The sequence below is a fragment of the Corticium candelabrum genome, chromosome 4, assembly GCF_963422355.1.
Source record: "Corticium candelabrum chromosome 4, ooCorCand1.1, whole genome shotgun sequence".
NCBI classification, from domain to species: Eukaryota; Metazoa; Porifera; class Homoscleromorpha; order Homosclerophorida; family Plakinidae; genus Corticium; species Corticium candelabrum.
The window spans coordinates 3866547-3892606 of record NC_085088.1 but is presented as its reverse complement, the minus strand read 5'-3'; the positions used below and the strand labels follow the sequence as shown (position 1 = coordinate 3892606).

Sequence of the window (26060 nt, the reverse complement as noted above, 5' to 3'; positions counted from 1 at the left end):
GCGACACTTTGTTAGTGAGAACTTCCCGCCGTCCATGACTGCCATACTTTCTTTCTCGCAGAAAGTCGGAACTGCTTGTCTCAGTACCGAACATTTTTGAAGAACGTTGTTACAATCCTACAAATTTATTAACATTTAAAAAGTAATTATTCGTAGACATGTTTGTGTGCATGCATGCATGGCCGCGTGAGTGCTTGAGCGCATTCTAACGCAAGCACTATCTAGATACCTATAGAGTCCCGGATCTAATCGCAGACATTTCCTAATCTCGGTCACTCGTTCTCTGCCAAATAGCTGCAGCCCGAGCTAGCTGCTACGCTAGCGTCATATTCCTACTGGATAGCAACTAGGTAGAGCGGGTCACGTCAGCATCTGTTGTAACGTTGCTGCTGTAGAACTTGGAAAACTGATCGCCCCTATTCTCGGTCACAGAGCATCATATCTCGATCAGTGCTTGCCATCTCGTTTCTACAACTCCGTTTGAGACGCAAGTCATCTCTGTCGATAGGCTCATTATGTGACTTCCTTTTTGCCAAATTATTGGTTTTGTCTTGTCAACCTCTACTCTCGAAGACAATGAAGAAGACGGATGACTCACGGGACATAGTCTCGGTCACCTGATCTCGAGTGATTTTCTCTCTGAGACGTTCTTTTTGGCTAATGTTATAGTCATCACCGCTGGCTAATATACCTACGGGGTAATGTTCGCTAAGGCAGAACGTGAATCTGAGAGACAAATACTCGGACATTCGGGATTATATCTCGGTCAGTCGCTCTCATCGCGTTTCTACAAGACGTATTAAGACGTTAGCCATGTCTGTTGAAAGGTTCGCTTTCGATTTTTATGTCACTGAATAGCCGATTTTGTCTCTTCAGTTTTGACTGTTGCATGGCGGTGAGAAAGGGAATAGCGTACGGAACATAATCTCGGTCACACTATGAGCGCACTTCTTGGGTTCTACAATTTTCAGGTAAGTGGTTTTATCTTTATTGCACATACGGTCACATTCGACTAAGGCTGATTGAAATGTTTTGTAGTGAATTTGTATAACTGTAGCAGATTATAGCAATTAGACTGTGTAGGCAAACGTTAGTTGTTCTGTCTAAACTATGTTTATGAATAATAATTAAGATAACATTTATTTAGTACATCTGGTTTAGTGTTAATTAGCAAATTTTGTGAGCGATAGATTGATCATCATGGAGTTTTTCTACATTGAATCCATTCTGGCAGAAATTGAATATCACAAGATGCCTTTTCAGTATACCAGGACTCTGCATACTTATACACTGTGTAGATACTACGATCTTGTTGATTGTAAGATTTTTTAGCTACATCTGTTATTATCAACAACATGCACTGCTTGGTTCTACACAGAACGTTAGTTGGATATCTTCACTGGACTAATTATCATTCTGTCACACAACTTCATAACTGTCTCATGAGACTTAGAACTGTGTCATGAGAAGATTGTTTCCTTTTAACAACATCATCATGTCACCATTTTCATATGTTCTCAGCATAACTCTCCTAGGGATAAATGTAAAAAGCAGCATGTGTGCAATTCTGCTTGATAAAATCATCAATCACTCCATCCAAGATAAACACCCCATCCAAGATAAAGAATCATTATATCTGCCAGTCAAGAATGTAGAAACATGTAGGAATACACTCTGGTTCACTGCCAACAAATGTGAAAATTCAGAGTCCTCACGTTGCATTACATGTCATGTTTGAAGTGCCAAAAATAGTAAGTTAGACAGACACATTCGTAACAATATAGCTTTAGAACAACACTAGACTAAAAATTACACAAGACAACCTACTCGGGAACCCGTCTTTCTCAAAATCGCGTGACTGAGATTATGTCTCGTACGCCATCATCTTTCTCATCGCCATGCAACAGTAAAAACTGAAGAAACAAGATAGGCTATTCAGTAGCATGAACATCCCAAGCGAACCTTTCAACAGACATAGCTAACGTCTCAATTCGTTTTGTAGAAACGCGATGAAAGCGACTGACCGAGATATGATCCCGAATGTCCGAGTATTTATCTCTCACATCTCACGTTCTGCCGTAGCAACAGTACAATGAGCATTAACATCACCCCGTAGGTATAGTAGCGAACGGTGATGACTATAACATTAGCCAAAAAAACGTCTCAGATCTGCGAGATTGTGTCCCGTGAGTCATCTGTCTTCTTTGTTGTCTTCGAGAGTAGAGGTTGACAAAACAAAACCAACAATTTAGCGAAAGGAAGTCATATAATGAGCCTATCGACAGAAATGACTTGCGTCTCAAACGGAGTTGTAGAAACGAGATGGCAAGCACTGACCAAGATATGATACTCTGTGACCGAGAATAGGTGCGATCAGTTTTTAAGTAAGTTCTACAGCAGCAACGTTACGACAGATGCTGACGTGACTCGCTCTACCTAGTTGCTATTCAGTAGGACTATGACGCTGGGGTAGCAGCTAAGTTGGGCTGCAGCTACTTGGCAAAGAACGAGTGACCGAGATTAGGAAATGTCCAAGATTAGATCCGGGACTCTATACGCGTATGTCTTACCTCCATGCATCACATCTTACCTCCATGAAGTTTCCTGGGTATTCGACTGTACTAGTTGAGATGCACCGAGGAACGGAGTGTTTACATATCAGCTGTAAGACAGAATTCGCACAGGCCGACGTATCGAAACCACGAATAGTCTTGCCGAGAGTGTTGAAGAGATCGTTGTAGTTAGAGACTTCCCGAGCAGCGTATTCCGGAACCGTGTACCCGGCAGGAAAGTCACAGGCGTCTAGCTCAGGATAACTGCACATGTCAATGGGTCCCGCATCGTACGAATTGCTGGTGTACGGATTGTAATCATCAGCTCGCTTAGACCGAACTCTCTCAAGCTCCTCGTGTAAGCGAGCAGACAGTCTAGTATCGACTTCCTTGTCGATGGCGCCTCCTACGGCATCGGCAATCCTCAGGAGTTTCTGCATTCCGTTGAAATGAAGCACGGAGAACGCTCCTTGCGTAGTAGAAATGACCACGACGGAGAGAGAAAGTAGAGTTAAAAACATCATCGTTATGTGCGACAAGAAGACAGAAACCGTTTGATACTAGACATGAGTAGGGTGCACACATGCGGCAAACAATGACTCACGCGAGTTCACGTGAGACCCTATGACTTGAGGACGAGCAGCTGCTATACAACTCTAATGAAAAAGCACCTGAAGTGCAAACCCTCGGCCGGTATGCGCCTTGAAGGTAAATTAGTTGCACTATGACAAAATCGTATGACAGAATGGTATGATGTGGGTAATAAATAAGAAGCATTATTGAAATGGTCACAGGTCGAGCTTGAGGTAAGTCACGTGAGTGGCTGCTACCGTGTACAACGAGTAGCTGCGCAGTCCGTCAGCCAACGTCCCGTAGGACCTCGCTTCTATTTTTTACAACCTTCGCTCGTCGGTTCTTTGTACAGGTGATTGTTTGTGCAGCTTTTGAGGTCGTAACTATGGCCGTTGTTAGGCGTGGCATAGGTAGCAGAGCCAAAAACAAAATAAGATGTGGGAACGTTACAAATGCAGCTAGATTAGCTAGGCGTTGTTTCTAAATGCATGTTACAAATGTAGTTGTTTTCAAATGATGGAACAAGCCAAATGTTACAAGTCGGAGAGCCTCGGCGCTAGGCCGGCTGGCAATCTTCGCCTTACGTGATGAAGTAACGGGCGTGATCATTGTTCTGTTTGTTGGTGAGATACCTAGATTACAAATGGTGACCAAACAAGCAGCTCACCACCGATTTTCCAGCTCACAACAATGTAAAAGTCTCGTTCTTTGTGCAGCTTCTCTAGGGGTTTTATTGTTTGTGCGGCTTCTCTAGCAAGACGTCGTCTGCTGTTGTAATGAGGTGACCCCAGAGCCAAAACAAAACATCAATGCGGAAAAACAAGCACGTGCACATGTAGATTAGCTAGGCGTCTGTTTGCTCTGACTTTGGATACCGTAAAACAGAAATGAATAGAGACGCACTAGCGTACTTAAGGCTGGTTCACAATAGACGCACTCATGTTCACAATATGCATGCGCTGCGATCCGATCCGACGGTGTGCGCCAACATCAAAGGATGCCGCCGTCGGAGCGCAGTGGCGCAGAGCGGAGCGCAACAATAGGATCAGCTCTATTTCGATGCGCTCGACCGGAAACGTCGTACGCCAAACAGGAAATGTAATTTACAGTTCTCCAATCACCGCACATGTTTAATTAGTCACGAGATGTAGAGTGCCATGTCCGGGAATTCAAGTCAAGGGCACGTGCCATGGACAGCAAAGAAGATCTCACGTACCCACACACGTCGACGGTTCTTTGCCTTGTTGCTGCGATATCGCCGCAAAAGGCACAACAGAAGCAACTGTTTCTTGCATTAGTAGACATATTGTGATAGTCACGTGGCTAGATATTGTCATGTGACAATTAGTACGTAATCTAATTATAGTCATCAGATCGCAGCTCACACACGCGCTCCGTCATATTGTGAACAGCGATCCGCTACGCCGCGCGGATCGGATGCATATTGTGAACGTGCATACGTCTATTGTGAACCAGCCTTTACAGGTCGGCCGAGCCGCTTTGTCCGACAAACAGCCGCTGTCATGGACAATGCACGTTCTCCTTTGCAAATTCCCGTCAAACGCCAAATTTCTGTTGAAGACGACACTAGTGGTCTTTGCAACAATACCACGGTCGCTCAGCCACGCAAACCCAAAAATTGAAGCTGGCAGACTGCAGAACTACTATGCAGAAACACTGTGGAACAAGCAAATGTTACAATTCAGGTACAACTACACACCTCGCCCTGGTTGTTGTTGGGGAAACATACACGTACAAATGTATGTGCTAAACCCTTAAAGCAAAGGACTAAACACCATGTACAGGACAGACGCCCGATGGCCGAATTCTCGTTAGCAGCTACCAAACAAAGAGAGGTGGAGCCTCATGATGACATCACGTTCGTCTATTGGTCAGTAATGACACCACTTCTCGTCTATTGGTCGGAATAGCTTTATTTGCATCTCCGCTAACCAACTATATATACGGTCGATGGGTCGTACGGTCGTCGAACGACTACTATACTCTCCACCCGAAAATTCGGGCCTCGGGTAACTAGAGCCCGGTTTACAATATGTGCTGTTTACTTTAGCGAAGTGGCACGAAAACCGCTCACCTCCGACGTCTGCCGCGCGAATGCGTTGTCGCTGTAACGGTAGAAGTACGGTTAGACATGTTCGCGTTCAAAGCCAACTCAACATCAACTGCCTGTATAACTTCGCGTACCCTTACACTACTCCCCCTTAAATAAGAGCGAGTCCAGACGTCTCTCATTGGTACGCTAGACTAAAAAGTACAACGCAGTGTTATATAACTCAACTCAATTTGTCCATAATAATTAACTACGTTAAGTCATATCCGCGTCTATGATATAATCGTCGAGACGTATTGGCATTCTAGGCTGGCGTCGTGGGCGATCCGCATTGCGTCGTTCGCGCAGTTGTTGTTTGTCATCGGTAGATGGTGTCGCTTCGTCCGCAGTCGTCAACTCCAATTCGCTCTGGTTCTCTTGCGCCTTATCAACGCTGGTAGGTGGTGAGCTAGTAGGTGGACTGTGTGGCTGCGTGTTTCCGGGAGGCATTGGTGGACGACGATGTGTATAAGACTTCATACGGTTGTAGTGAGCGATGTTTTCCTTTCTTCCGCCTAGCTTACGAATTACATAAGTGACCTCTGAGCAACCCTTCACAATAACGTAAGGTCCAGTCCAATACGGCGTTAGTGTACGTGCCTTGCCGCGAAAGACACGTGGCAGGTAGAGCCATACGTTGTCGCCAGGGCCGTATGGCGTGTGGTGTGTGCTCTTGTTGTACCGCGTTTGTTGATTAAAGGTGGCGATGTTAAGATGGTCTGCGACGTGGTCATATAGTTCTTGTGTGCACTGTAATGTATCTGTCGGTTGGGGATGTGAAGAGGAACCGTTTCGTTCTTGTGATTGCTGTACATTCGCTTTCGGTGTTGATTGGAGATGGTCCGCCAATGAATCTGTCATTGTGCGGGCTCCTTGTTTAAAAATGACGCGAAACGGAGACGCATTAATTGTGTCATGCTTAGCAGAGTTGTGTACCAACTGCACGTCCGGTAGTCAATCTGGCCAGTCGGTTTGAGAGTGGTGAACGAATTTTGCCAGAGCTGTTCCTATAGAACGGTTTAGCCGCTCAACTGAGCCCTTAGCTTGCGGGTGGTAGGCTGAAGAGACAGTGTGCAGGATCCCATACTTAGCACACAACTCATTAAACGTCGTGCTCGTATAGCAAGCACCTTGGTGGGAATGGATGGTACGCGGGATGCTGTAGCATCCGATCCACTCTCTCAATTTGGTGCTAACGGTGTGGGCCGACGCGGTTGCAATAGGTGTCATTCCGCATACTTGTTGAAAGCATCTTGGAAGACTGGAATGTAGCGGTATCCGTCTGAGGACAGTGGCAATGGCCCTTTAATATCTGTCTCCACGATATCGAACGGACGAGAAGGGCGAGGGCGTTGGCAAAGCGAAGCTTTAGCTGCAGCTATCGGATGGTTGCGTTCTCCGCAACGGTGGGACGAGTGGGTATATGCAGCAACATCCTGGCGCACTGTAGGCCACCAAAAACGTTCGAGTAGCCTGTCGAGAATTTTGTTGGCTCCCTGGTGTCCTGCCGTAGAGTCATCGTGCGCCACGTGTAAGACTCGTGGTACAAGCGAGAGTGGTCCGACCAACTGTCTCGAGTCGTGCGCCTTGCGCCAAACTATGTCTTCTTCAAGATAAAGATCATGTTCATAATGTTTAAAGATAACGATAAAGTTCTTTCAACCCGAAAGGCATCCGAGTAAATTCCCAGAGACCGGATGAAGTACGGAAAACGGTTTTCTCTCTGTCGGCCTCAGCGACTGGTACCTGGTGACAGCCTTGTGCAAGATCAATTGTGCTGAAGTATCGCGCGCCAGCCATGTTGTCGATAACGTCCAATACGTTGCCTGTGGGAAACACATCAGTCTTGATACGTGCGTTTAATTGGCGATAGTCAATGCAGAGGCGCATAGTCTCATCCTTCTTCTTTACGGGACAAATTGGAGCCGCGTATGAGGACATTGACGGTCTGATAACACAGTTATTTCGTAACCTTTGAACTTCACTTTCGATCTCATGTCTCCACCCGCTCGGGGTGCGCTGGTATCTAGAAGCCACTGGTGTGTCATCTGTCAGCTTAATTGTGTGCTCAATGGTAGACGTTCGTCCTTCGTTTCCATCGTAAGCAAACACGGTCTGATACTTGCAAAGCAAATGTTGTAGTCATCTTGATTGTTCATCTGTGAGATGATTTCCGGTCGTGATCTTGTCAACGTCTGGCGGTCCTGTGGTTGCGTTGGTAGATGTGGTTGCCTCTGTAAACTCTGCTAAGCTCTGGTTCTTGTGGATGCGTACTGTTTCTTCTGACAAGTTGAAAACCTTGACTGGGACGTGTTGTGATGGTCCCCCAATGGCAAGCGTACAGCATCCTACAAGTCCGTGGGAGGCCGGCAACCGCTCTGTTACTTCCACTACACCGTGTATGTCTCGCCTGGACGTAGACCTGGGCAGTGAACCTTGCCTCAAAAAGTGTATTCTTGGCCAGGAGCAATGTATTCATCAGTAGTAGCATACACTTTCCCGAACTGACCAGTTGGATCTGCGAGCGTGATCGTTCAGAAGGACGAAGCCATTCACATTCGGGTATGGCATGACCGTCAATGAGCAACCGTCGCGTTCTCGTGTCAATTTGTAAGTCCAGATGAGATAACGTATCCAGTCAAAGAATTCCCTCCGTAATACCGGCACAACGTAGAATTGCGCTGAAATATCTCGTGGTCCAAGACGTATCCTACAAGTAACCGTGCCTTCGCGGCGGATGCTAGACCCATCAACCATGACCGGTTGTCAGGACAATTGCCGGTTAATCTTGCCTTTAATATTGGAGACGAGCGAAGCGGGAATAAGACTAATTTCTGCCCCCATGTCAACGAGAAAAGGGTGATAACTAAGCCCGCCAAGTTGCACATCAACACGAAGAAGCCCGTGCTTTTCAACTGCTAGTGTCATAACACGTCCTTTTCCGAAGGGAGGCCTGGACGGTTGGTTAGCTCTACAGTCTCGTGCGTAGTGCTTCGGTTTCAAACAGCGGTAGCAATGGTCGCGATGAGGGCAAAATTTCTCGTGTGGTTGTCTTCACCGCAGATGGAGCATTCGTGGAAAATGTGTGATCGCATTCTTGGACCGCTATTTGAATAGCCAGAATACCTGCCTCTTGACGGAGCTGTCTTGTGTCGTACTACCTGCAGGTGGCTGGTTTCCGTCTCGCTGGTGCCGTTGTCTGTCGTGATCAGTCCTTAACTGATAGACTCGCTCTGCAATCTGATCTACTAAAGACGGACTAGCGTGAGATGCATCTGGGTCTGTAGCCGTTGCCGGGGCAACGCGTGCAGTCTGCAGTGTCGTGCTACCCACCCCAGCCAGTTGTAATCGTACGACTTCTGCGGCTAGGTCTTGAAACTTCTTGGTTGTAGTTTGCGGGTCTCGTCGTAGGGCCACGCGTAGCTCCGGTGGTAGTCCTTTCAAAAAACAATCTCTCGCTATGGTATCGAGCGCATCCGCGTCAAATCCGGGATATGCCAGTTTAGCAAGGCGGCAAACATCATGTGCTAATGAAGCTGGAGACTCACCTGCGCGCCAAGATCGTCCTGTAAGCTCGTGGATAGCGGTATCTCGATCTCTCTCTGCTTTGACAAACTCCTGCTTGAGCTCGTCTACAACCACTGCTGGGTCTTTTTGGTGTTCTTTGCTCATGCGAGCATAGCACTCAAAAGCTGGTCCATCTAGGCGTGATTCCATGGCCAGAGCTTTCGTTTCCCCGCTGTAACCTTTCAAGGCGGCCCACACGTCTACATTCTTAACTACACCGCTAGGTTCCCTTCTCCTGTGTAGGTGCGAGGCGTGTTGACTTCGATCCCACTCCGGTCACCAGTTGTAACGGTAGAAGTACTGTTAGACATGTTCGCGCTCAAAGCCAACTCAACACCAACTCCCCGTATAACCTCGCATACCCTTACACCGCGTCGCAGTTTCTGTTTACAATTTGGCGACGGTGCCCGTTGTCTGGCTCCCAAGGCGTGCTAATTACTGAGTACCCGTATAACTATGCCATTTGCTCTCTTGTTTCTAAATCTGGCTTTGTTTTTACTTTGCGAATGCAATGTGTACTGTAGTCTAAACTTCAATAGTACAGTGTGAACGCGGTAAAGCAAAGGATGTCTCGGATAAAGTTACCCACGTAGTGTTATGCTAAATTATGATTGGGCCAAGTTTAGCAGCAGCGTGTGGATTTTCACTAAACATATTACAGCGTTTCCTTGATCAGCGGCACGCCGCTCAGATGTGAAGCTTGCCGCATTTGTTCACAACGTTTCCTTTACTGTTTATTTCTGATGAGAGGCGTGCCGCTTGTTGCCGCTCAGCTTAACGGCACATATTGTGCGTGTGAACCAGGCTTGAGCCCGAGTGAGTGAGTCGTCTCGATGCATCTTTTTTACTGATTTACTTACAATAAATTGCGGATATTCAAGATTCAGAGTAGAGTCTGCATATATATACTGACTCTCATTACTTTAGATTCCAATTGCCTAGATTAATTGTCCTCACAATTTTATCAGCTATACGTTTTTCAAGGCGTCTTTGCAAAAACGACTTATCAGCGGGAAACATGCAACAGCAAACACTGACTAAAGCAAAAGCACAGTTGTTCGTCGCTTTGACAACGCCATGGTCTAGATTTTGTTGTCCACGCGACGGTAATCATCTCTGCAAACACAAACGGCATTGTTTATGTATAATAGAGTATGCACACGCACACACACACACACACACACACACACACACACACACACACACACACACACACACACACACGCACACGCACACGCACACGAACACGCAAGCATGCATACACGTTTGTATATCCTGAGCAGGCTCAAAGACTTGACCTCTCCATGCTCATGCAAATGCAGCGACGCCACTGATACATGCAGTATCCTAAACGTGCAATGACTCAAAATTATAGGTGACTAACTTGTTCACTGCACTTTTCCTTGTCTTCACAATGACCGCCACAACTAGTATTAACAGCACAGATCCACCACATCCAGCACCAATCCCAATGTAGCATCTTGTACCGCAAATTCCATGATTGTATCTATGATTAATATTATTCCTTTCACTAGTAGTTTTACCATCTGGCCTGTCAGTAGTAGGAACGTTAGTAGGAGAGGCAATAGAGGCGTTAGTAGGACCTTTGGTAACAGAACTGCAAGATCGACTAGCCTTTCCAGCGCATGCGCTTGGTTGGCTAAGCTGTTTCACAGCATCACAAACAAGACTCTTATCTAGACTTTTTTTCAGTGCCGGATCGCTGATACTATAGACAAATGTTGCATCAGACAAACAACATTTAATTATAAGAACGACAAGATGGTGAGACGATCTAGTTTTAGATATTTTACCAATTCAGAAAGTCGTTGCATTCCTTGAAGCTCTTGTAGCCACGCAAACGGTTGTTGGATTCGCATGTTGGTTTTGTGCAAGCCAGACGAATGAAATTGCTTTTACACGTTTCGTAGAGGTTCAATTTGCTGTCTCTAAAGCTGAGTGACGATTCTGAAGTTAGATGTTCAATCTCTGCGACAATCCAGTCGGGAGACGGGCAAGAATTGGTACAACCGTCGATATTTAGAAGGCGACACTGTGTTAGAGAGAACTCTCCGCTGTCCATGGCCGTAGCACTTTCGAAATCACAAAAGTTTGGCGCTGCTTGCAGTAGTCTTGAACACTTTTAAGTAGCTTTCTAGACATAACTGTCTTAATAGGTGCTTGTTTGTTGTTTGTTTTGTGTGTGCATGCGTGCGTGCGTGCGTGCGTGTGTGAGTGCGTGCGTGCGTGCGTGCGTTTAAGGGCAAGCTTGCTTTTGGGCAAATTGGGCTCAATCTTACTGAGTTTTAATGAACTAGAGAAAATTCTTGAACATGTAGAATTTTGGCAACTTTTCCTATTTTCTCAGTATCAACATGCTTTGGGTAAGAATTCCAAATAGCTATGGTTTCTACGCTTATGTAAATCTGCATCCCGTTGAGATGAGACCCAGGGAACGCTCCTTGTGCTGTGTTGTAATAATGACGAAGATGGAGAGAGACAGTAGAGTTAGAAACATTATCGCGAAGTGTGACAAGAAGGCAGAAACCGTTTGATACTAGAGACGAGTAGGATACACGCAGCAAAAATGGCTCACACGAGTAAACGTGAGACCATAATTAATGCCGACTCGAGTTGAGAGCGAGCAGCTGCTCTATAGTATACATGCTAAAAGTGAGTCGTCAGCGTGTCTCGATAACTCCTTTTCTTACTGACTTACTTACAGCAGATTACGCGAGGATGTAATTGACACAGAGTTTAATAAAGTCTATTACCTAAAATATAACTCTATTGACATTTCAATTGGCCAGATTGTCCACACAATCTAATCAGCTATAATTAGTTCTGGGTGGTTTTTGCGAAACAAACAGGAAACACAACAGCAAACATTGGCTACAACGAAAGCACAGTTACTTGTCGCTTTGACAACGCTATATGCTCTAGATTTTGTTGTCCACAAGGCGGTATTCTGGTCTGCAAACACAAAGGGCATTCATTATTTTTACGTACAATTAAATGCATTTACGCAAGCACACACACACACACACACACACACACACACACACACACACGCTCGCGCGCGCACACACACACACACACACACACACACACACACACACACACACACACACACACACACACACACACACACACACACACACATTACTGACAGTTTGACCACCCGACCGCCTACCCACCCGTGCACCCACCACCACGAACAATACCACCATCATCTCTAACAACGAGTACACGTGGTCGTCAGTTCATGCACAGGACATCATATATATATCTAACCCTCTGCTTGCTCTCTTCTTCTTTGCGATAACTACCACCACAACGATTATCACTAACAGCAGAGCTCCACCGCATCCAGCACCGACTGCAATGTAGCAAGTTGTCCCGCAACCTTTATGAGTATAAGATTGAGTCTGTCCAGCGCATGTGCTTGGTTTGCTAAAATCACCCACAGCATCACAAGCAAGAGTCTCATCTAAAGCCTGTTTTACCTCAGGGTCGCTAACGCTAAACACAAACTTCACATAAGACAATCGTGCATGCAACAGAACGACAGGATGGCGAAAAAATTTTGTTATACACATTTTACCAATTTGAAATGTCTTTGCATTCGGTGGAGCGTTTGTAGCCACGTAGACGATTGTTGGACTCGCATGTCGGCTGTGTGCAAGCCAGACGCAGATAATTGCTCCTGCACTTGCCATCGAGATTTAGTTGATCAGCAAGATAACTGAATGACGAGTTGGAAGCTTGATGTTCAAACAGGGCGACAATCCAGTCGGGAGACGGAAGATTATTGCTACAACCGTCGACTTTCGGAACGCGACACTTCGTTAGTGAGAACTCCCCTCCGTTCGTGACTGCCTTACTTTCTTCCTAGCATAAAGTCGATAATGATGGTCTCAGTACCGAACATTTTTGAAGAACGTCGTTACAATCCTACAAATTTGTTAACAATTAAAACGTAGTTATTCTTAGACATGTTTTTGTGCATGCATGCATGGACGCGTGAGTGCTTGCGAGCATTTTAACGCAAGCACTATCTAGATACGTCTATACGCGTATATCTTACCTCCATGCATCCCATCTTACCTTCATGAAGTTTCCTGGGTATTTGATTGTAGTATTTGAGATGCACCGAGGAACGGAGTGTCTATATAGCAGCTGTAAGACAGAATTCGCACAGGCCGACGTATCCACACTACGAATATTCTTGTCGATAGTGTCGAAGAGATTGTTGCTGTTTGAGACTTCCCGAGCAGCGTATTCCGGAACCGTGTACCCGGCAGGAAAGTCACAAGCGTCCAGCTCAGGATAGCTGCACATGTCAATGGGTCCCGCATCGTACGGATTGCTGGTGTACGGACTGTAATCATCAGCACGCTTAGACCGAACTCTCTCAAGCTCCTCGTGTAAACGAGAAGACAGCCTAGCATCGACTCCTTGTCGATGGCGCCTCCTACGGCGTCAGCAATCCTCAGAAGTTTCTGCATTCCGTTGAAATGAAGCACGGAGAACTCTCCTTGCGTAGTAGAAATGACCACGACGGAGAAAGTAGAGTTAGAAACATCATCGTTAAGTGCGACAAGAAGGCAGAAACCGTTTGATACTAGAGACGGGTAGGGTGCACACATGCAGCAAACAATGACTCACGCGAGTTCACGTGAGACCTTATGACTTGAGGGCGAGCAGCTGCTAATACAACTCTAACTAGAGCCTGGTTCACAACATGTGCTGTTTACTTCAGCGAAGCAGCACGGAAACCGCTCACTATCGACGTCTGCCGCGCGAATGCGTTGTCGCGTCACAGTTTCTGTTTACGAATTTGGCGACGATGCCCTTTGTCTGGCTCCCAAGGCGTGGTAATTACTGAGTACCCGTATAACTATGCCATTTGCTCTCTTGTTTCTAAATCTGGCTTTGCTTTTATTTTTGCGAAGGCAATGTGTACTGTAGTCTAAACTTCAATAGTACTGTGAACGCGGTAAAGCAAAGGACGTATCGGATAAAGTTACCCACGTGATGTTATGCTAGATTATGATTGGGCCAAGTTTAGCGGCAGCGTGCAGTTCTGTTGAACATATTACAGCCTTTCCTTGATCAGGGGCACGCCGCTCACATGTGAAACTTGCCGCATTTGTTCACAATGTTTTCTTTTCTGTTTCTTTCTGATGAGCGGCGTGCCGCCTGTTGCCGCTCAGCTGAACGGCATATTTTGCATGTGAACCAGGCTTGAGCCCGAGTGAGTGAGTCGTCTCGATGCATCTTTTTTTACTGATTTACTTATAGCAAATTGCGGATATTCAAGATTCAGAGTAATCTGCATATATATACTGACTCTCATTACTGTAGGTTCCAATTGCCTAGATGAATTGTCCTCACAATCTCATCAGCTATGCGTTTTTCAAGTCGTCTTTGCAAAACGACTTATCAGCGGGAAACATGCAACAGCAAACACTGACTACAGCAAAAGCACAGTTGTTCATCGCTTTGACAACGCCATGGTCTAGATTTTGTTGTCCACGCGACGGTAATCATCTCTGCAAACACAAACGGCATTGTTTACGTATAATAGAGTATGCACGCGTGCACGCACGCACACACACACACACACACACCACACACGCACGCACACACATACATAGACAGACAGACAAACAGACAGACACGTATGCACGGAAACACACCTAAACCTAACCTAAACGTCAGCTGCCTCTCAGAGGTCCCGCCCCAGCTGTTAAGCTGGGCCCTGTGCGCTACTCAGGGAACTCTGGGCCTGCGCTGGCAAACTCCTGGAGCCGGGCTAGGACTTCTGTGAGCATCCAAAGTCTCACCAAGACACCAGTGGCTGATGTCACATCAAAGCCATGGCTGCCTAGATTCCCAGTCAATGACCAGGTACTCATTTATACTCCTGAGTCAAGAGAAGCAAACGTGTGTTAGTTCTTGCTTAAGGAAATTATGCCATAGCTCGCCATCACTGTGAGGACTCTCTAACCAACTGAGCTAGGGCACCACACCCCACCCACCTAACCCACCCACCTAACCCACCCACACCTAATCCATGCCCCACACACACACACTCTGCTGACCGACCGACCACCACCCACCCTCCCACCCACTACCACCATGAACAATACCATGCATCATGTACATCATTATTGTCTCAAACAACACGTGCACATGGATGTCAGGTCATACACTAAATATATATATATGTATATACACACACACGCGCGCGCATATACAATTAATGTATATCTAACCCGCCGCTTGCTCTCTTCTTCTTTGAGATAACTACCGCCACAATGATTATCACTAACAGCAGAGCTCCACCACATCCAGCACCGATTGCGATGTAGCAAGTTGTCCCGCAACCTTTACTATGAGTACAAGATTGACTCTTTCCAGAGCATGTGCTTGGCTGGCTTAAATGACCCACAGCATCACAAAGAAGACCACTATCGAGAGCTTGTCTTACATCTGGATCGCTAATGCTAAACACATACTCCACATCATACAATCCTGCATGCATGCAACTGTGTGTGTGTGTGTGTGTGTGTGTGTGTGTGTGTGTGTGTGTGTGTGTGTGTGTGTGTGTGTGTGTGTGTGTGTGTGTGTGAACATGCAGAACGACAAGACGGCGAGAGAATTTCGTTATACACACTTTACCAATTCAAAAAGTCTTTGCATTCGGTGGAGCTCTTGTAACCACGTAGACGATTGTTGGACTCGCACGTCGGTTGTGTGCAGCCCAGACGTATATAATTGCTCCTGCACGTGCCGTAGAGACTTAACTCATCGGCACTAGAACTGAGCGACGACTTGGAAGTTATATATTCAAACTGTGCGACAATCCAGTCGGGAGACGGACGAGAATTGCTACAACCGTCGACATTCGGAACGCGACACTTTGTTAGTGAGAACTCTCCTCCGTCCACGACTACATTACTTTCAGTCTTGCAAAACGTCGAACCTGTTTGTCTCAGTACCAAACACTTTTGAACAGCATTGTTACAATCCTACAAATTAATCAATTAGTGATTAAAACGTAGACATTTTTTCTATGCATGGACGTGCGTGAGTGTCATTTAATAAATGTGCTCTCACTATAGCCTCGTTCAATACCATGCTGTAACTATAGCGTGCTGAGATTGCATTTTACAGTTTGCGCATGCTCAGCGACTGTGCACTCGCGTAAAAAATGGTCACTCTCTCAGGTATCATTGCAATGACCGTATTTTGTTTCTCATACGTGTGAGCATTCGAATTTCTTAGCTTGTGACGTCAATAAATGATTTGAAGCAAAAGCTCTAGAATTGCAGCTAAGGAAGCGACTATAGCTCACTACAGCAATTTCAGCACGCTTGCATGGCGTACTGCGAATGCAAGTTCTAATTTGCGCATGCGCGAACAATGTCAGCACGCGACACCGGACCCGAACAGGGACGAAACCAAGCCCGAGCGACAATTATTGGGCCGAGTTGGAATTTGGCTCACTTTCAATTCCAGGTCAGTTTTGGGAAAAATTGAGCTCCGCCCATCACGCAAACAAGCAAACCCAGAGCCGTATATAGGGCTCTGAGCAAACCTAAAACCTCGCACTCCAGACCTTGCGCATCATTATTATTACATGTGCACGTATCAACGCAAAACAGGACCCGGCCCACAACGTATGCGGGTCCCGAGCCACATTTAGTTATCGGGCGCCATGTAAACGGGGCTTAATTCAATTAAGGTCTATAGAATGCTTTTTCTAGTGTTACAAATGCTTTCGCTACTTTGTTATCCTTAGACACGCATGCGCTAGGGTTACAATGCGTCTATGAACGTAATTGCTCTTCTATTTCTATTTAGCTATTTCAAAGGTAAAGCCGTCAGTCATCAATAATCTCTTAAGTCATTATAAAGACCTAATTAATTAATAGTCTAGTGTGGCGTGAGCCAAACTGAAGTGCGTTCACGCATTAGAGAAACTGGTGGAATGTGGCCATTTGCGCGACAAAGATGTTGCCCTCCGGGCAGATATTGATACCAATCGAAAGCTCTTCACTTGCCGCATCTAATTACACTCACTGTTGGGCTACAGAGACGTAGCTGAAGTTAATAGAGCCAATTTCCTGTATTTTAATGAGTTAGGGGGCGGAGAAAGGCGGGACTAAGGCGGGATTAGGATTAATTGCATAAAGCTAAGCACATAATTGTTATAGCTAGCAGGCTGTTACCAGTAACCCAACACAGTAACTTCCCAGTTGGGGTGTCAGCTAGCTAGGAAAGAGTTCGTCTAGGGTCCGTTTCTGCTCTTCATCCTTGGAACTTTCAGTTTCAGACGACGACGAATCTTCTGATTCAGGACCAACTTCGAATTCAATGACCATCTGCTCTACAAAGTCGTCTAACACACCGTGTATTGTCCTGTAATGCTTCTCCACCTTCTCACGTACGTGCCTCACGCAGTTTGCCCACTTTTCCACAGTAACGTTTGCTAGACCTTCTCTACACAGACGCTTGATGTTTTCCATCGTAAACCCACCAATCCCTGTGTTGTGCTGTGCAGCATAACTGTAGGTCAAAGTCCTCAAATGGATGTCATCAACGCTCAAGAATGCACTAAATGGCTGGTCAGTTTGGTTCTGATATGGTCAAATTAGTCAAGTTCTCGTGGTTTCCAGACGCTTCTCTGAGCCAGAAGTGAATGAGTGTATGTATCTGGTACTTAAAGCTGTTCCTAGAAGAGGCAACTGACACATACAACCAGTGAGCGCATAGAAACATGCAGGTCTGTTGTCATGGGTTATAGCAAAAGTGCAATTTTTAGTAGATCATTGCATCATGAAGCAAACCGCGTTTCAAGCCAGCGAGGCAGCCAGAGGCAACACGTTCATACGTACACTTTCACGTAACAATATAGTTACCTACCTTGTCATTGACACCAAACGCTCTGAAACATAGATGCTAATTGCCTTCTGTGACACCATAACATCCGTTTACACAAGCACTACGCCACGCCTTAGGGTGTACCCTACATTCCACCAGTCGCTCTAATTCGTGAACGCACTTTAGGTAATCAAGCTCATGATTATTGCACTGAATTTCGCAGTGTCAACGGTGTCGTGTGAATCGCTCATTTCTACACCTCAAAGGATTGGGAAATGTATCTTTGAGTAGCTTTGATCTATAGCACTGTCTTAGGCGGATATAGGCAGCTAGAGGGCGGGCGTGACACAGACGCGTGTTCACCCGGGTAAACTATGGCTTAGCTAGCTAGCTAGCCCCTGTAATATTCGTAACTAGTAGGACCTCTCGTTCATGAAAGCTACCTGCCAAGAATCTAGAGTTTCCGAAGCTGAGCCTGAACTAAAATATCTAGATACACGCTGGTGTATAGTTCTACGCAACTATCTCGTTACCTTACCTCCATAAAGTTTCCTTTGAACCTGACTGTTGTATTTGAGATGCACCGAGGCATGAAGTGATCACACAGAAAGCCTAGCAAAGACTTCGCACAAGCAGAGCTGTCAACCTTGCGAATGGCTTTGTTCAGAGTGTTCAAGAGATCGTTGTAGCTAGAGACGGCCCGAGCCGAGTACTCTGGAACAGTGTATCCAGCGGGAAAGTTACAAACGTCTAGCTCTGGATAGCTGCACATGTCAATGGGACCAGCATCGTACGGATTGCTTGTGTACGGACTGTAGTCATCAGAGCGCCTAAATCGAAGTATCTCCTGTACGTCTCTGTCCGAAGAAAGCTTAGAATCAGCTTTCTTGTCGATTGCTCTCTCGATGGCGACGGCCATGCTCCGAATTGTCTGGATTCCGTTCAGATGAAACGTACAGAACGCCCCTGGTGTTGTAGAGATGACCAAGACGGAGAGAGACAGTAGAGTGACAAATATCATTGTTGAGTGAGCAAGTGAAGTTGAACGCGTAACACCAAACACGTCGGATCCACGTGGCGTGACTGACAATGGAATAGAAATAAATAGAGCGGTTGCACTACGTCATATTCCCCGCCCACCCGCCATTTTGGTGTCCAACCGCGACTGCGTAGGTGAGGTAATGTCTGCTGCCCCCGCTTCTAGCGTAACACAGCATGCCAGAAAGCTGTCCTCCTATGCAGATAAATTACCAAATGAGGCCAAAGTGCGATATCTGCAGAAATTGAGTCTGATAGATGGGGTGGATCCTTTTGAAGTGTCAACATCCGGTGGAAACGATTGTCCGCTACCTCCAGTGGACGCCTCTGATATTGTGTCATATTTGGTGCTGCAAACTAGCTTTATTTCGGCTAAGCAATTTAAGGCTCACCGTTCCATGGAGGCATACAATCAGTTTTCAAACGGTTGGGTGAAAGACGTGCGTGCATGCGCCGCCGTGGGAGAGAAACTTATTGTTACTGGACGGGTGAGTAGGTTGTCATTGCGTTTCTTAACTTGAAAAGATCACTTGTTCTCTAGGTTCGTCATTCTCAGAGGTGTAACGAAACCCCGCTGCGATGTTGGCTGATATGTGAAAAATGGGGAGGTTTGTTGTGGTCATTGCACGTGCATGGCTGGTCTAGGGGAAGTGTGTTCCCACGTGGCTGCAGTTCTCTTTTATTTGGAGACAGCTTCGCGGGTGACGGGTACATCAACTTGCACACAGGAGAAAGCTAGATGGATGATTCCGTCTTTCAAAAGGCTATTCCCTACCTAAGGATGAAGGATGTGGATATGTCATTAAAGAGCAAGAAGAAGAAGACTGCAGCTGAAGACACGGCTTGTTCTCCTGTTCCCCTTCCTATTTGTTCCAAGGCATCTTCTGTTTCCACTAAAACATCACCCACATCACAACAAAGTAAACTTAGCACTTTCTACAAGAGTCTGTCTGAAGCTCCGAGTAAACCTGGCATTTAATCTCTTATTCCTGGCTACTCGATCCTTATATTCCAAAGTCAAAAACTCAGCACTTTCCTCAGCTATTGCAATCCCTACATGATCCCAAATTTCTATCCTTAGACTATGTTCAACTTCTAGATGTTTGTGAAGGTGTGGTTTTAGAGGTGACAGAAGACATGGCAGCAGCAGTGGAAGAGGCTACCAGAGCTCAAAGCAAGTGCAAGCTTTGGTGTAAGTACAGGGCTGGTCGAGTAACTGCTTCTCGACTTAAACAAGTTTGTAGAACCAATCTTGCTATGCCATCACAAAGTCTAGTAAAATCTATATGTTACCCAGAAGCATTACGATTCACTTCTGCTGCCACGAGCTGGGGTTGCAGTCATGAAAAAGCAGCCAGAGAACACTATATGGAATTGTCACGTAATAGTCATGACAACATTGTTGTAGAGGAATGTGGTTTTGTCATAAACCCTTGCTGGCCTCATCTTGGTGCTTCTCCTGATGGTATTGTACACTGTTTGTGTTGTGGTAAAGGTGTTATTGAAATCAAATGTTTGTATTGCCACAATAATGAAGAAATTGATGCAGTAGTGGATGACCCAAAATCTTGTCTTGGCGTTTACCAGATGGTTCAGCAACTCTGGTTAAATCACATGCCTACTATTATCAGGTGCAAATGCAGATCTTTGTTTGCAATGTGGAGTACTGTGACTTTGTACTGTGCACTTTTCCAACATCTTCAACAAGTCCAAGCATATTTGTGGAACGTGTCTTGCCTGATGTTGACTTATGGTCGGATTGTATATCTGTCTCTAGACAATTCTTTCGTACTTGTATTCTTCCACAACTTCTTGGAAGGTGGTATACAAGACCAACTGTTCATGCAGGTGCAACTAACTGTCCACCCTTATGTGCATCAAATTCAACAGTGTGTGAAAATGAACTGTCAGCTACTGAGGAAGATAACATTACAGCAGTGCAATCTTCTAGAAAGTACTGCTACTGTCAAGAGCCAGAAGATGAGTCAAAAGAAATGATTGCCTGTGACAACTCTAAGTGTCACATTGAATGGTTCCATACACAGTGCTTGAAAATAGGCACTATTCCCAAAGGAAGATGGTATTGTCCCGATTGCAGGAAACTACCAGAAATCAAGAGAAGCGGCAAGAGAAAGAAACAGCAAACACACTTAGTATAATACTGCACAGTGTTGTTACATTCTATGAGGTAACCATCAAGGCCAGGTAATGTATAGGCACGTGTAAGCTAGTCAAATGGCACAACTGAGTCACAAACATTACATAGGGCACAGCAAACTCTAGTAATTCGATCGATGAGGGGACAGTCTTCAGCTGCATGCCTTGTGATGTAATCCTTTGGTAGCGTACCCTTCAGTATGGTAAACTTTTGCCGTACACAGCCGATGACTCTCTCTACATGAATGCGGACGTTTGCTATTAATCTGGTTTCTTCCACTTCAATTGCAGCTAGTTGATCCTTTCCTTTTGTAAAGGCAGGAATGTACAACTTAGCTTGCTGCATTCCAACTGAGTCTGAAATGTCAAATCCCCTATCAGCTAGCACCACATCTCCAGGCAATAACTTGTTGAGAATTCCAGAGTGCTCAGTTAAAAATTTATCACTGACTCTGCCTCCCCATGCATCTGAAATGAATGAGATGATGCCTTGCGGTGCTATACCTATCAAGAATTTTACCGTGTTGTGGTGTTTGTATTGGGACCAAGTACATGCTCGAGCTAAAAGATTTGTAGGCCTTTCAACAAAAATTTCAAAACAGTCGATAATAATTGCCACTTTTTCTCCAAATCAGGACAGGAAACATTCCGGCATAGTCTTTCTCAAAATGTCTCTATCAGGCCACAAAATTAGTGGCTGTAACTCAGCATCTAAGATTGTCAGCCAACGTGACAGTATTCTGGAAATGGTTGAACGACAGACATCAAACCGGTAACACAGGTCTTCATTAGATAAGTTCAATCTTAGTTTGATCAATACGACCATAAACTCTTGGAATCTTGACAATTTAGTGCGCATGTCTTGTGGTGTAACATAATCAAACACTGCTTTCAAAACTTTGAAATTTGGGAGACCAGTGTAGTGCTGAATGAACCCATCAGTGGATGACTGCATTGAATCTTCTGTGAAAGGAGAAAGCCGCTGAATGGTGTGCTTGAGACTGCTTATTGTCGAGTAAGCTACCGCCAACTCTTTTCGTAAGCCATCAATATGATCTGTAGGAAAATCATCTGCCTGCTCATTTTCCTCCACATCGTATATTTCTGGTTCTACATACACATGACATGGCATCTGATCTGATGTCTTCTCCTGCCTTGCCAACCTCCTCTGGTACCTTTCAACACTCTTGGGGTTTTTACTTTCTTTGAATGACCCAATAATTGTGAGGGTAACCAGTCGGGGTTTGTCTCATCAAAGAGGTCTGCTGGTTTGCCTGTGACAAAGTGGCGGGAACAAATTCTTTCATTTTCAAGCTTGCTGTTTGTCAAGTCCTGCCTAGAAATAGCTGCAAGAAATCCCTCTCTTCGAGCTTTACTTAGTTGGAATTCCCGTTCACTTCTCGTGGTTCGAATCACTGGTATACGGTAAAACGAGACGTCTTTGTTTCTCCCAGATCTATTTGAGCAGCCAACAACTATGAATAGGACCATTTTTCTAAGACACCTGAAGAGACACAATGATATCCATTAATTAATTTAGTTTAGAAGCTTGCTGTAAACTCTGAGAACTGTAGATGGTCTAGTTTGTACAGTCTCTAGCTAACTATACTTTTATTTACTTGTCTCTTTTAAGTCTAAGATGTTTGGTACTACACGTATTTGATAATAATAGCTACACATGTAATAATGATTAGAGACATAATAATATAAATAGAATAGCTCTAGATCAGTCATCAAAAAATAACGCAAACAAAAGCTCCACTCTGTAAACTTTTTAGTGTATACGGAAAAGCAAACCATCTTACAAACAACGTAAGGGAGTCAGCTACGTACTTCCAAAGCGTCATTGTGCATTGATATATTACGCTAATTCTAGCGGTGTAGCTAGACTTGAAGCTAGTCACTAGATGCAGAAGTTAAGCATAGCGCTAGGTAGCGTGAAACTTCGTCTACACAACGTCACCTTGGTAGTAAGCTTGAGGTAGGCTGAGGTAAGCGTACACGCAATTGGACACCAAAATGGCGACGTCCGGGAATATGACGTCACGTGCAACCGCTCTATAAAGACATATTTCAAACTTAACATTAATTAACTAATTAATAGTGTAAACAATACTTAATTTAAAATACTTAGCACATGCCTAGTTGTCTGTCCCGCAAAAGTCATTACAAAAAATGTGTAGCCGATGTTTAGCTAATTAGTGAGGCACACAATAAATATATTATGTATATAATCACTTTGTACACTGACCTGAAGTAATTTTGAGCATTGGTTCGACACGTGCCGGGCTTAAGTTAATTAACGGACCAGCTCCATCGAACTATTTGGAGTACGGTACCGCGACATTCACTCGCTCTTTCAAGCAACCGCCTAGCGACAATATGGACTTCGCGGATCCACAGCCCCAAGACGAGGTTGACGATTAATATCAACAATTGAAATTGTATATTAACACAAAAATTAGCCTTAACTTAAACTAAAAGAACCTCGGTAGTTATAAAACGGTACTACACACTAAGCTGCCAATTGGATTAATTCCATCACTCGGGGGTGTTTTTCTAGCAAATTATTGATGACTAAGACCGTCTAGATTTTGTAGTCCACGCGACGATAATCTTTTCTGCAAACACAAAAGACATTGTTTACGTATAATAGACTATGCAGACACACTCACACACACACACACACACACACACACACACACACACACACACACACACACACACACACACAACTGACCGACCGACCGACCACCCACCCACCCACTACCACCACGAACAATATGATGCATCATATACATTAATATATATATCACAATAGTTTAATACATTTCGGAGTGCTTGACGGTAGCCCGTATCTAGGCAGGTAATCTGATCGGAAATGAAGAAACTGTACAGTGCAGTTGTATAGTTTACTACATTTACGTGTCTAGAGCAGTAAAATAGCAGATGTATACAGTATATCTAGAGAATAAACTCTAGTTATACAAAGACTCTGTGTCTGAAGAAGCAGTAAATGCTATACACCATGACAGTCACATAGGCGGGGTGCAAGGCTACTCTCGCATAAGCTGAGTTCACAATATGTTCCGCTCACCTCAAACCGCTGTAGCGAGTGTGCATGCATGTTTCCGCGCCGCGGTCTCTGTTCAATGCTGTACTTTGGCTGCGGTGTATGGAGCCCCTTTTGGCTGGCTCCCGAGGCATGCTTAGTCCAAATCCATGTGTGTGTGTGTGTGTGTGTGTGTGTGTGTGTGTGTGTGTGTGTGTGTGTGTGTGTGTGTGTGTGTGTGTGTGTGTGTGTGTGTGTGTGTGTGTGTACAAACACTTCTATATATGGCTCTGGTAGTAACCAGAGTCATCTACAGCTCTGTTAGCTAATAACTTCCTTGCCGCCGAAAAACTTACTAAGTATAATTGCTTAATTAACACATGCCTAGTTGTCTGTTCCGCGAAAGTCATTACAAAAAATGCGTAGCCGATGTTCAGCTAATTAGTGAGGCACACAATAAATATATTATGTATATAGCCATTTTGTACACTGACCGGAAGTAATTTTGAGCAGAGTGGTTCGGCACGCGCCGGACTTACGTTAATTAACGGACCAGCTTCATTAAACTATTTAAGTATTTCTAAGCGTACTAACTAGGGTACGGTATCGCGACATTCACTCATGCGACTGTCTAGCGACAATATGGGCGGTGCGAATCCAGAGCCCCAAGAGGGAGCTGCACAATTAATATCAACAACTAATATTTATATTAACACAAAAATTAGCCGTAACTTAATAACAGTGGGATATATAAAACATTGTCTATACTAGTAATGTTATATACACGATGGTATATATATATATATATATATATATATATATATATATATATATATATATATATATATATATGTTTTCCATCCAAATTTCTTGAATGGACGTCCTGGATACTTTGACATCACAATAAGAAACACGTTGCAACCATTATACATCTCTCGAGTTGCTGAAACATCAGGAATAGTGGCAGAAGCGGCTGAGATGGACAAAGATGATCGTCACGATGCAAGAGTGACCTAGATGCAGGCGAGGTTTTTACCCCTTGGTGGTGGAGACGCTCGGTTTATGGTCACCAGATAGCCTAGAGACTTTAAAATATATATCTTCTAAAGCTTGTGCTGTGCTAGCTGTCCCTTTCTGGAAAGCTTTAATTAAAGAACTTGCTAGAGCAACTGTCTTTAAAATTATGGTTGTTTAACGCTAGAATGATTTCTAGCCGCATGCTTGCGGAAGTAGATAATGTTTTAAGTTGGGACTCCCCTGTATGCTATTAGTTGTTCAATAAAATTTATATATTATAATATATATATATATATTATAATATATATATATATATATATATATATATATATATATATATATATATATATATATATATATATATATATATATATATATATATATATAGACGTACATGCATACAAACACATACATTTTTTTCGATTTGTATTGAATTTAGAGAGTCCTTAGTTAAGACTCAGTATTACATTGCAATCATACATACATCAATTAATTAAGCCAGATATCATCGTTACATTAACATATAGTTGCAACACACCCGCTTGTATTTCGTCTCTAGATATGAATACGCGCGCACTTTGCGTGAACATTTCCCGTGGCTCTACAGAGACATACCACTTTCTTGAGAGCTCAAACAAGCAAACGGCTTTTTGAGATACTAGTAATTACCTAATATATATTATCTAGTCAAGGTTACAGATTACTGAATTTGGGACTTCGAGGCTTCCCTGATTTTTTAAGCTCCCGTATATTCGTTAGTGGAATGTCTCAACGTTCGATCAGGGATCATTTCTTTCTGAGAAAACGACCGGCAGATAATTCTGCTGATTCGTCTGCTAAGAAGCGAAGAACTCATTTACAGAATGGTCGTCGTATTGAGCCGCCGGGGTCCCACCAAGGAGCCAATGACAAACACACAGTCAGTGCGCAAAGGAGCAAAAGTGTTACTAATGGTGATGGTTTTCAACAGATTGATAGGTAAGACGATGAACACGTAACGCTATAAGCTTGCTTCTGTTATGAAATTCAAGTTGTGTGACAAAACAATTCAGAAAGGAGTAAATTCGAGTTAATGTTGTTGACTGCACTGGAGTAGAGTTTT

The 26060-nt window shown here is 44.5% G+C and overlaps 4 protein-coding genes across 4 annotated transcripts in view; 1 reads left to right on the top strand and 3 right to left on the bottom strand.

Moving 5' to 3' along the window:
• Window positions 1-11560: 11560 nt before the first annotated feature.
• LOC134178788 (uncharacterized) lies at window positions 11561-13338 on the bottom strand. Its single transcript, XM_062645685.1, has 2 exons — window positions 12097-13338; window positions 11561-11775 (listed from the first exon to the last, which is right to left on the bottom strand). The coding sequence occupies exons 1-2, from the start codon at window positions 12519-12521 to the stop codon at window positions 11742-11744; spliced, it is 459 nt and encodes a 152-aa protein (XP_062501669.1). The 5' UTR covers window positions 12522-13338; the 3' UTR covers window positions 11561-11741.
• A 728-nt stretch (window positions 13339-14066) lies between these two features.
• Window positions 14067-18781, bottom strand: LOC134178304 (uncharacterized). The gene is made up of 4 exons (XM_062645163.1): window positions 18233-18781; window positions 15490-15839; window positions 15084-15314; window positions 14067-14357 (listed from the first exon to the last, which is right to left on the bottom strand). Exons 1-4 carry the CDS (start codon window positions 18713-18715, stop codon window positions 14324-14326), a joined length of 1098 nt encoding a protein of 365 aa, XP_062501147.1. The 5' UTR covers window positions 18716-18781; the 3' UTR covers window positions 14067-14323.
• A 2178-nt stretch (window positions 18782-20959) lies between these two features.
• Window positions 20960-22021, bottom strand: LOC134178064 (uncharacterized). The gene is made up of 2 exons (XM_062644847.1): window positions 21535-22021; window positions 20960-21393 (listed from the first exon to the last, which is right to left on the bottom strand). The coding sequence occupies exons 1-2, from the start codon at window positions 22019-22021 to the stop codon at window positions 20960-20962; spliced, it is 921 nt and encodes a 306-aa protein (XP_062500831.1).
• A 3703-nt stretch (window positions 22022-25724) lies between these two features.
• The window catches only part of LOC134178305 (DNA replication factor Cdt1-like), a 6113-nt gene continuing 5777 nt past the window's right edge, over window positions 25725-26060 (top strand). Inside the window, exon 1 of the mRNA XM_062645164.1 lies at window positions 25725-25936. The gene's annotated coding sequence lies outside the window, so the exon portion shown is untranslated. The remainder of the gene's footprint in view (window positions 25937-26060) is intronic.

What these genes read in the sequence shown, in the direction of transcription:
- LOC134178788 (XM_062645685.1), bottom strand. Translation starts at nt 12,521, where the DNA reads ATGGCAAGTGCAGGAGCAATTATCTGCGTCTGGCTTGCACACAGCCGA. An exon ending in AAGAAGAGAGCAAGCAGAGG is followed by an intron (nt 11,776 to 12,096) that starts GTTAGATATATA and finishes TTGTGTTTGCAG; the next exon opens with ACCAGAATACCGCCTTGTGG.
- LOC134178304 (XM_062645163.1), bottom strand. Translation starts at nt 18,715, where the DNA reads ATGATATTTGTCACTCTACTGTCTCTCTCCGTCTTGGTCATCTCTACA. An exon ending in TCAAAGGAAACTTTATGGAG is followed by an intron (nt 15,840 to 18,232) that starts GTAAGGTAACGA and finishes ATTAATTTGTAG; the next exon opens with GATTGTAACAATGCTGTTCA. An exon ending in AAGAAGAGAGCAAGCGGCGG is followed by an intron (nt 14,358 to 15,083) that starts GTTAGATATACA and finishes TTGTGTTTGCAG; the next exon opens with AGATGATTACCGTCGCGTGG.
- LOC134178064 (XM_062644847.1), bottom strand. Translation starts at nt 22,021, where the DNA reads ATGCCATGTCATGTGTATGTAGAACCAGAAATATACGATGTGGAGGAA. An exon ending in GAGAAAGACTATGCCGGAAT is followed by an intron (nt 21,394 to 21,534) that starts GTTTCCTGTCCT and finishes AATTCTTGATAG; the next exon opens with GTATAGCACCGCAAGGCATC.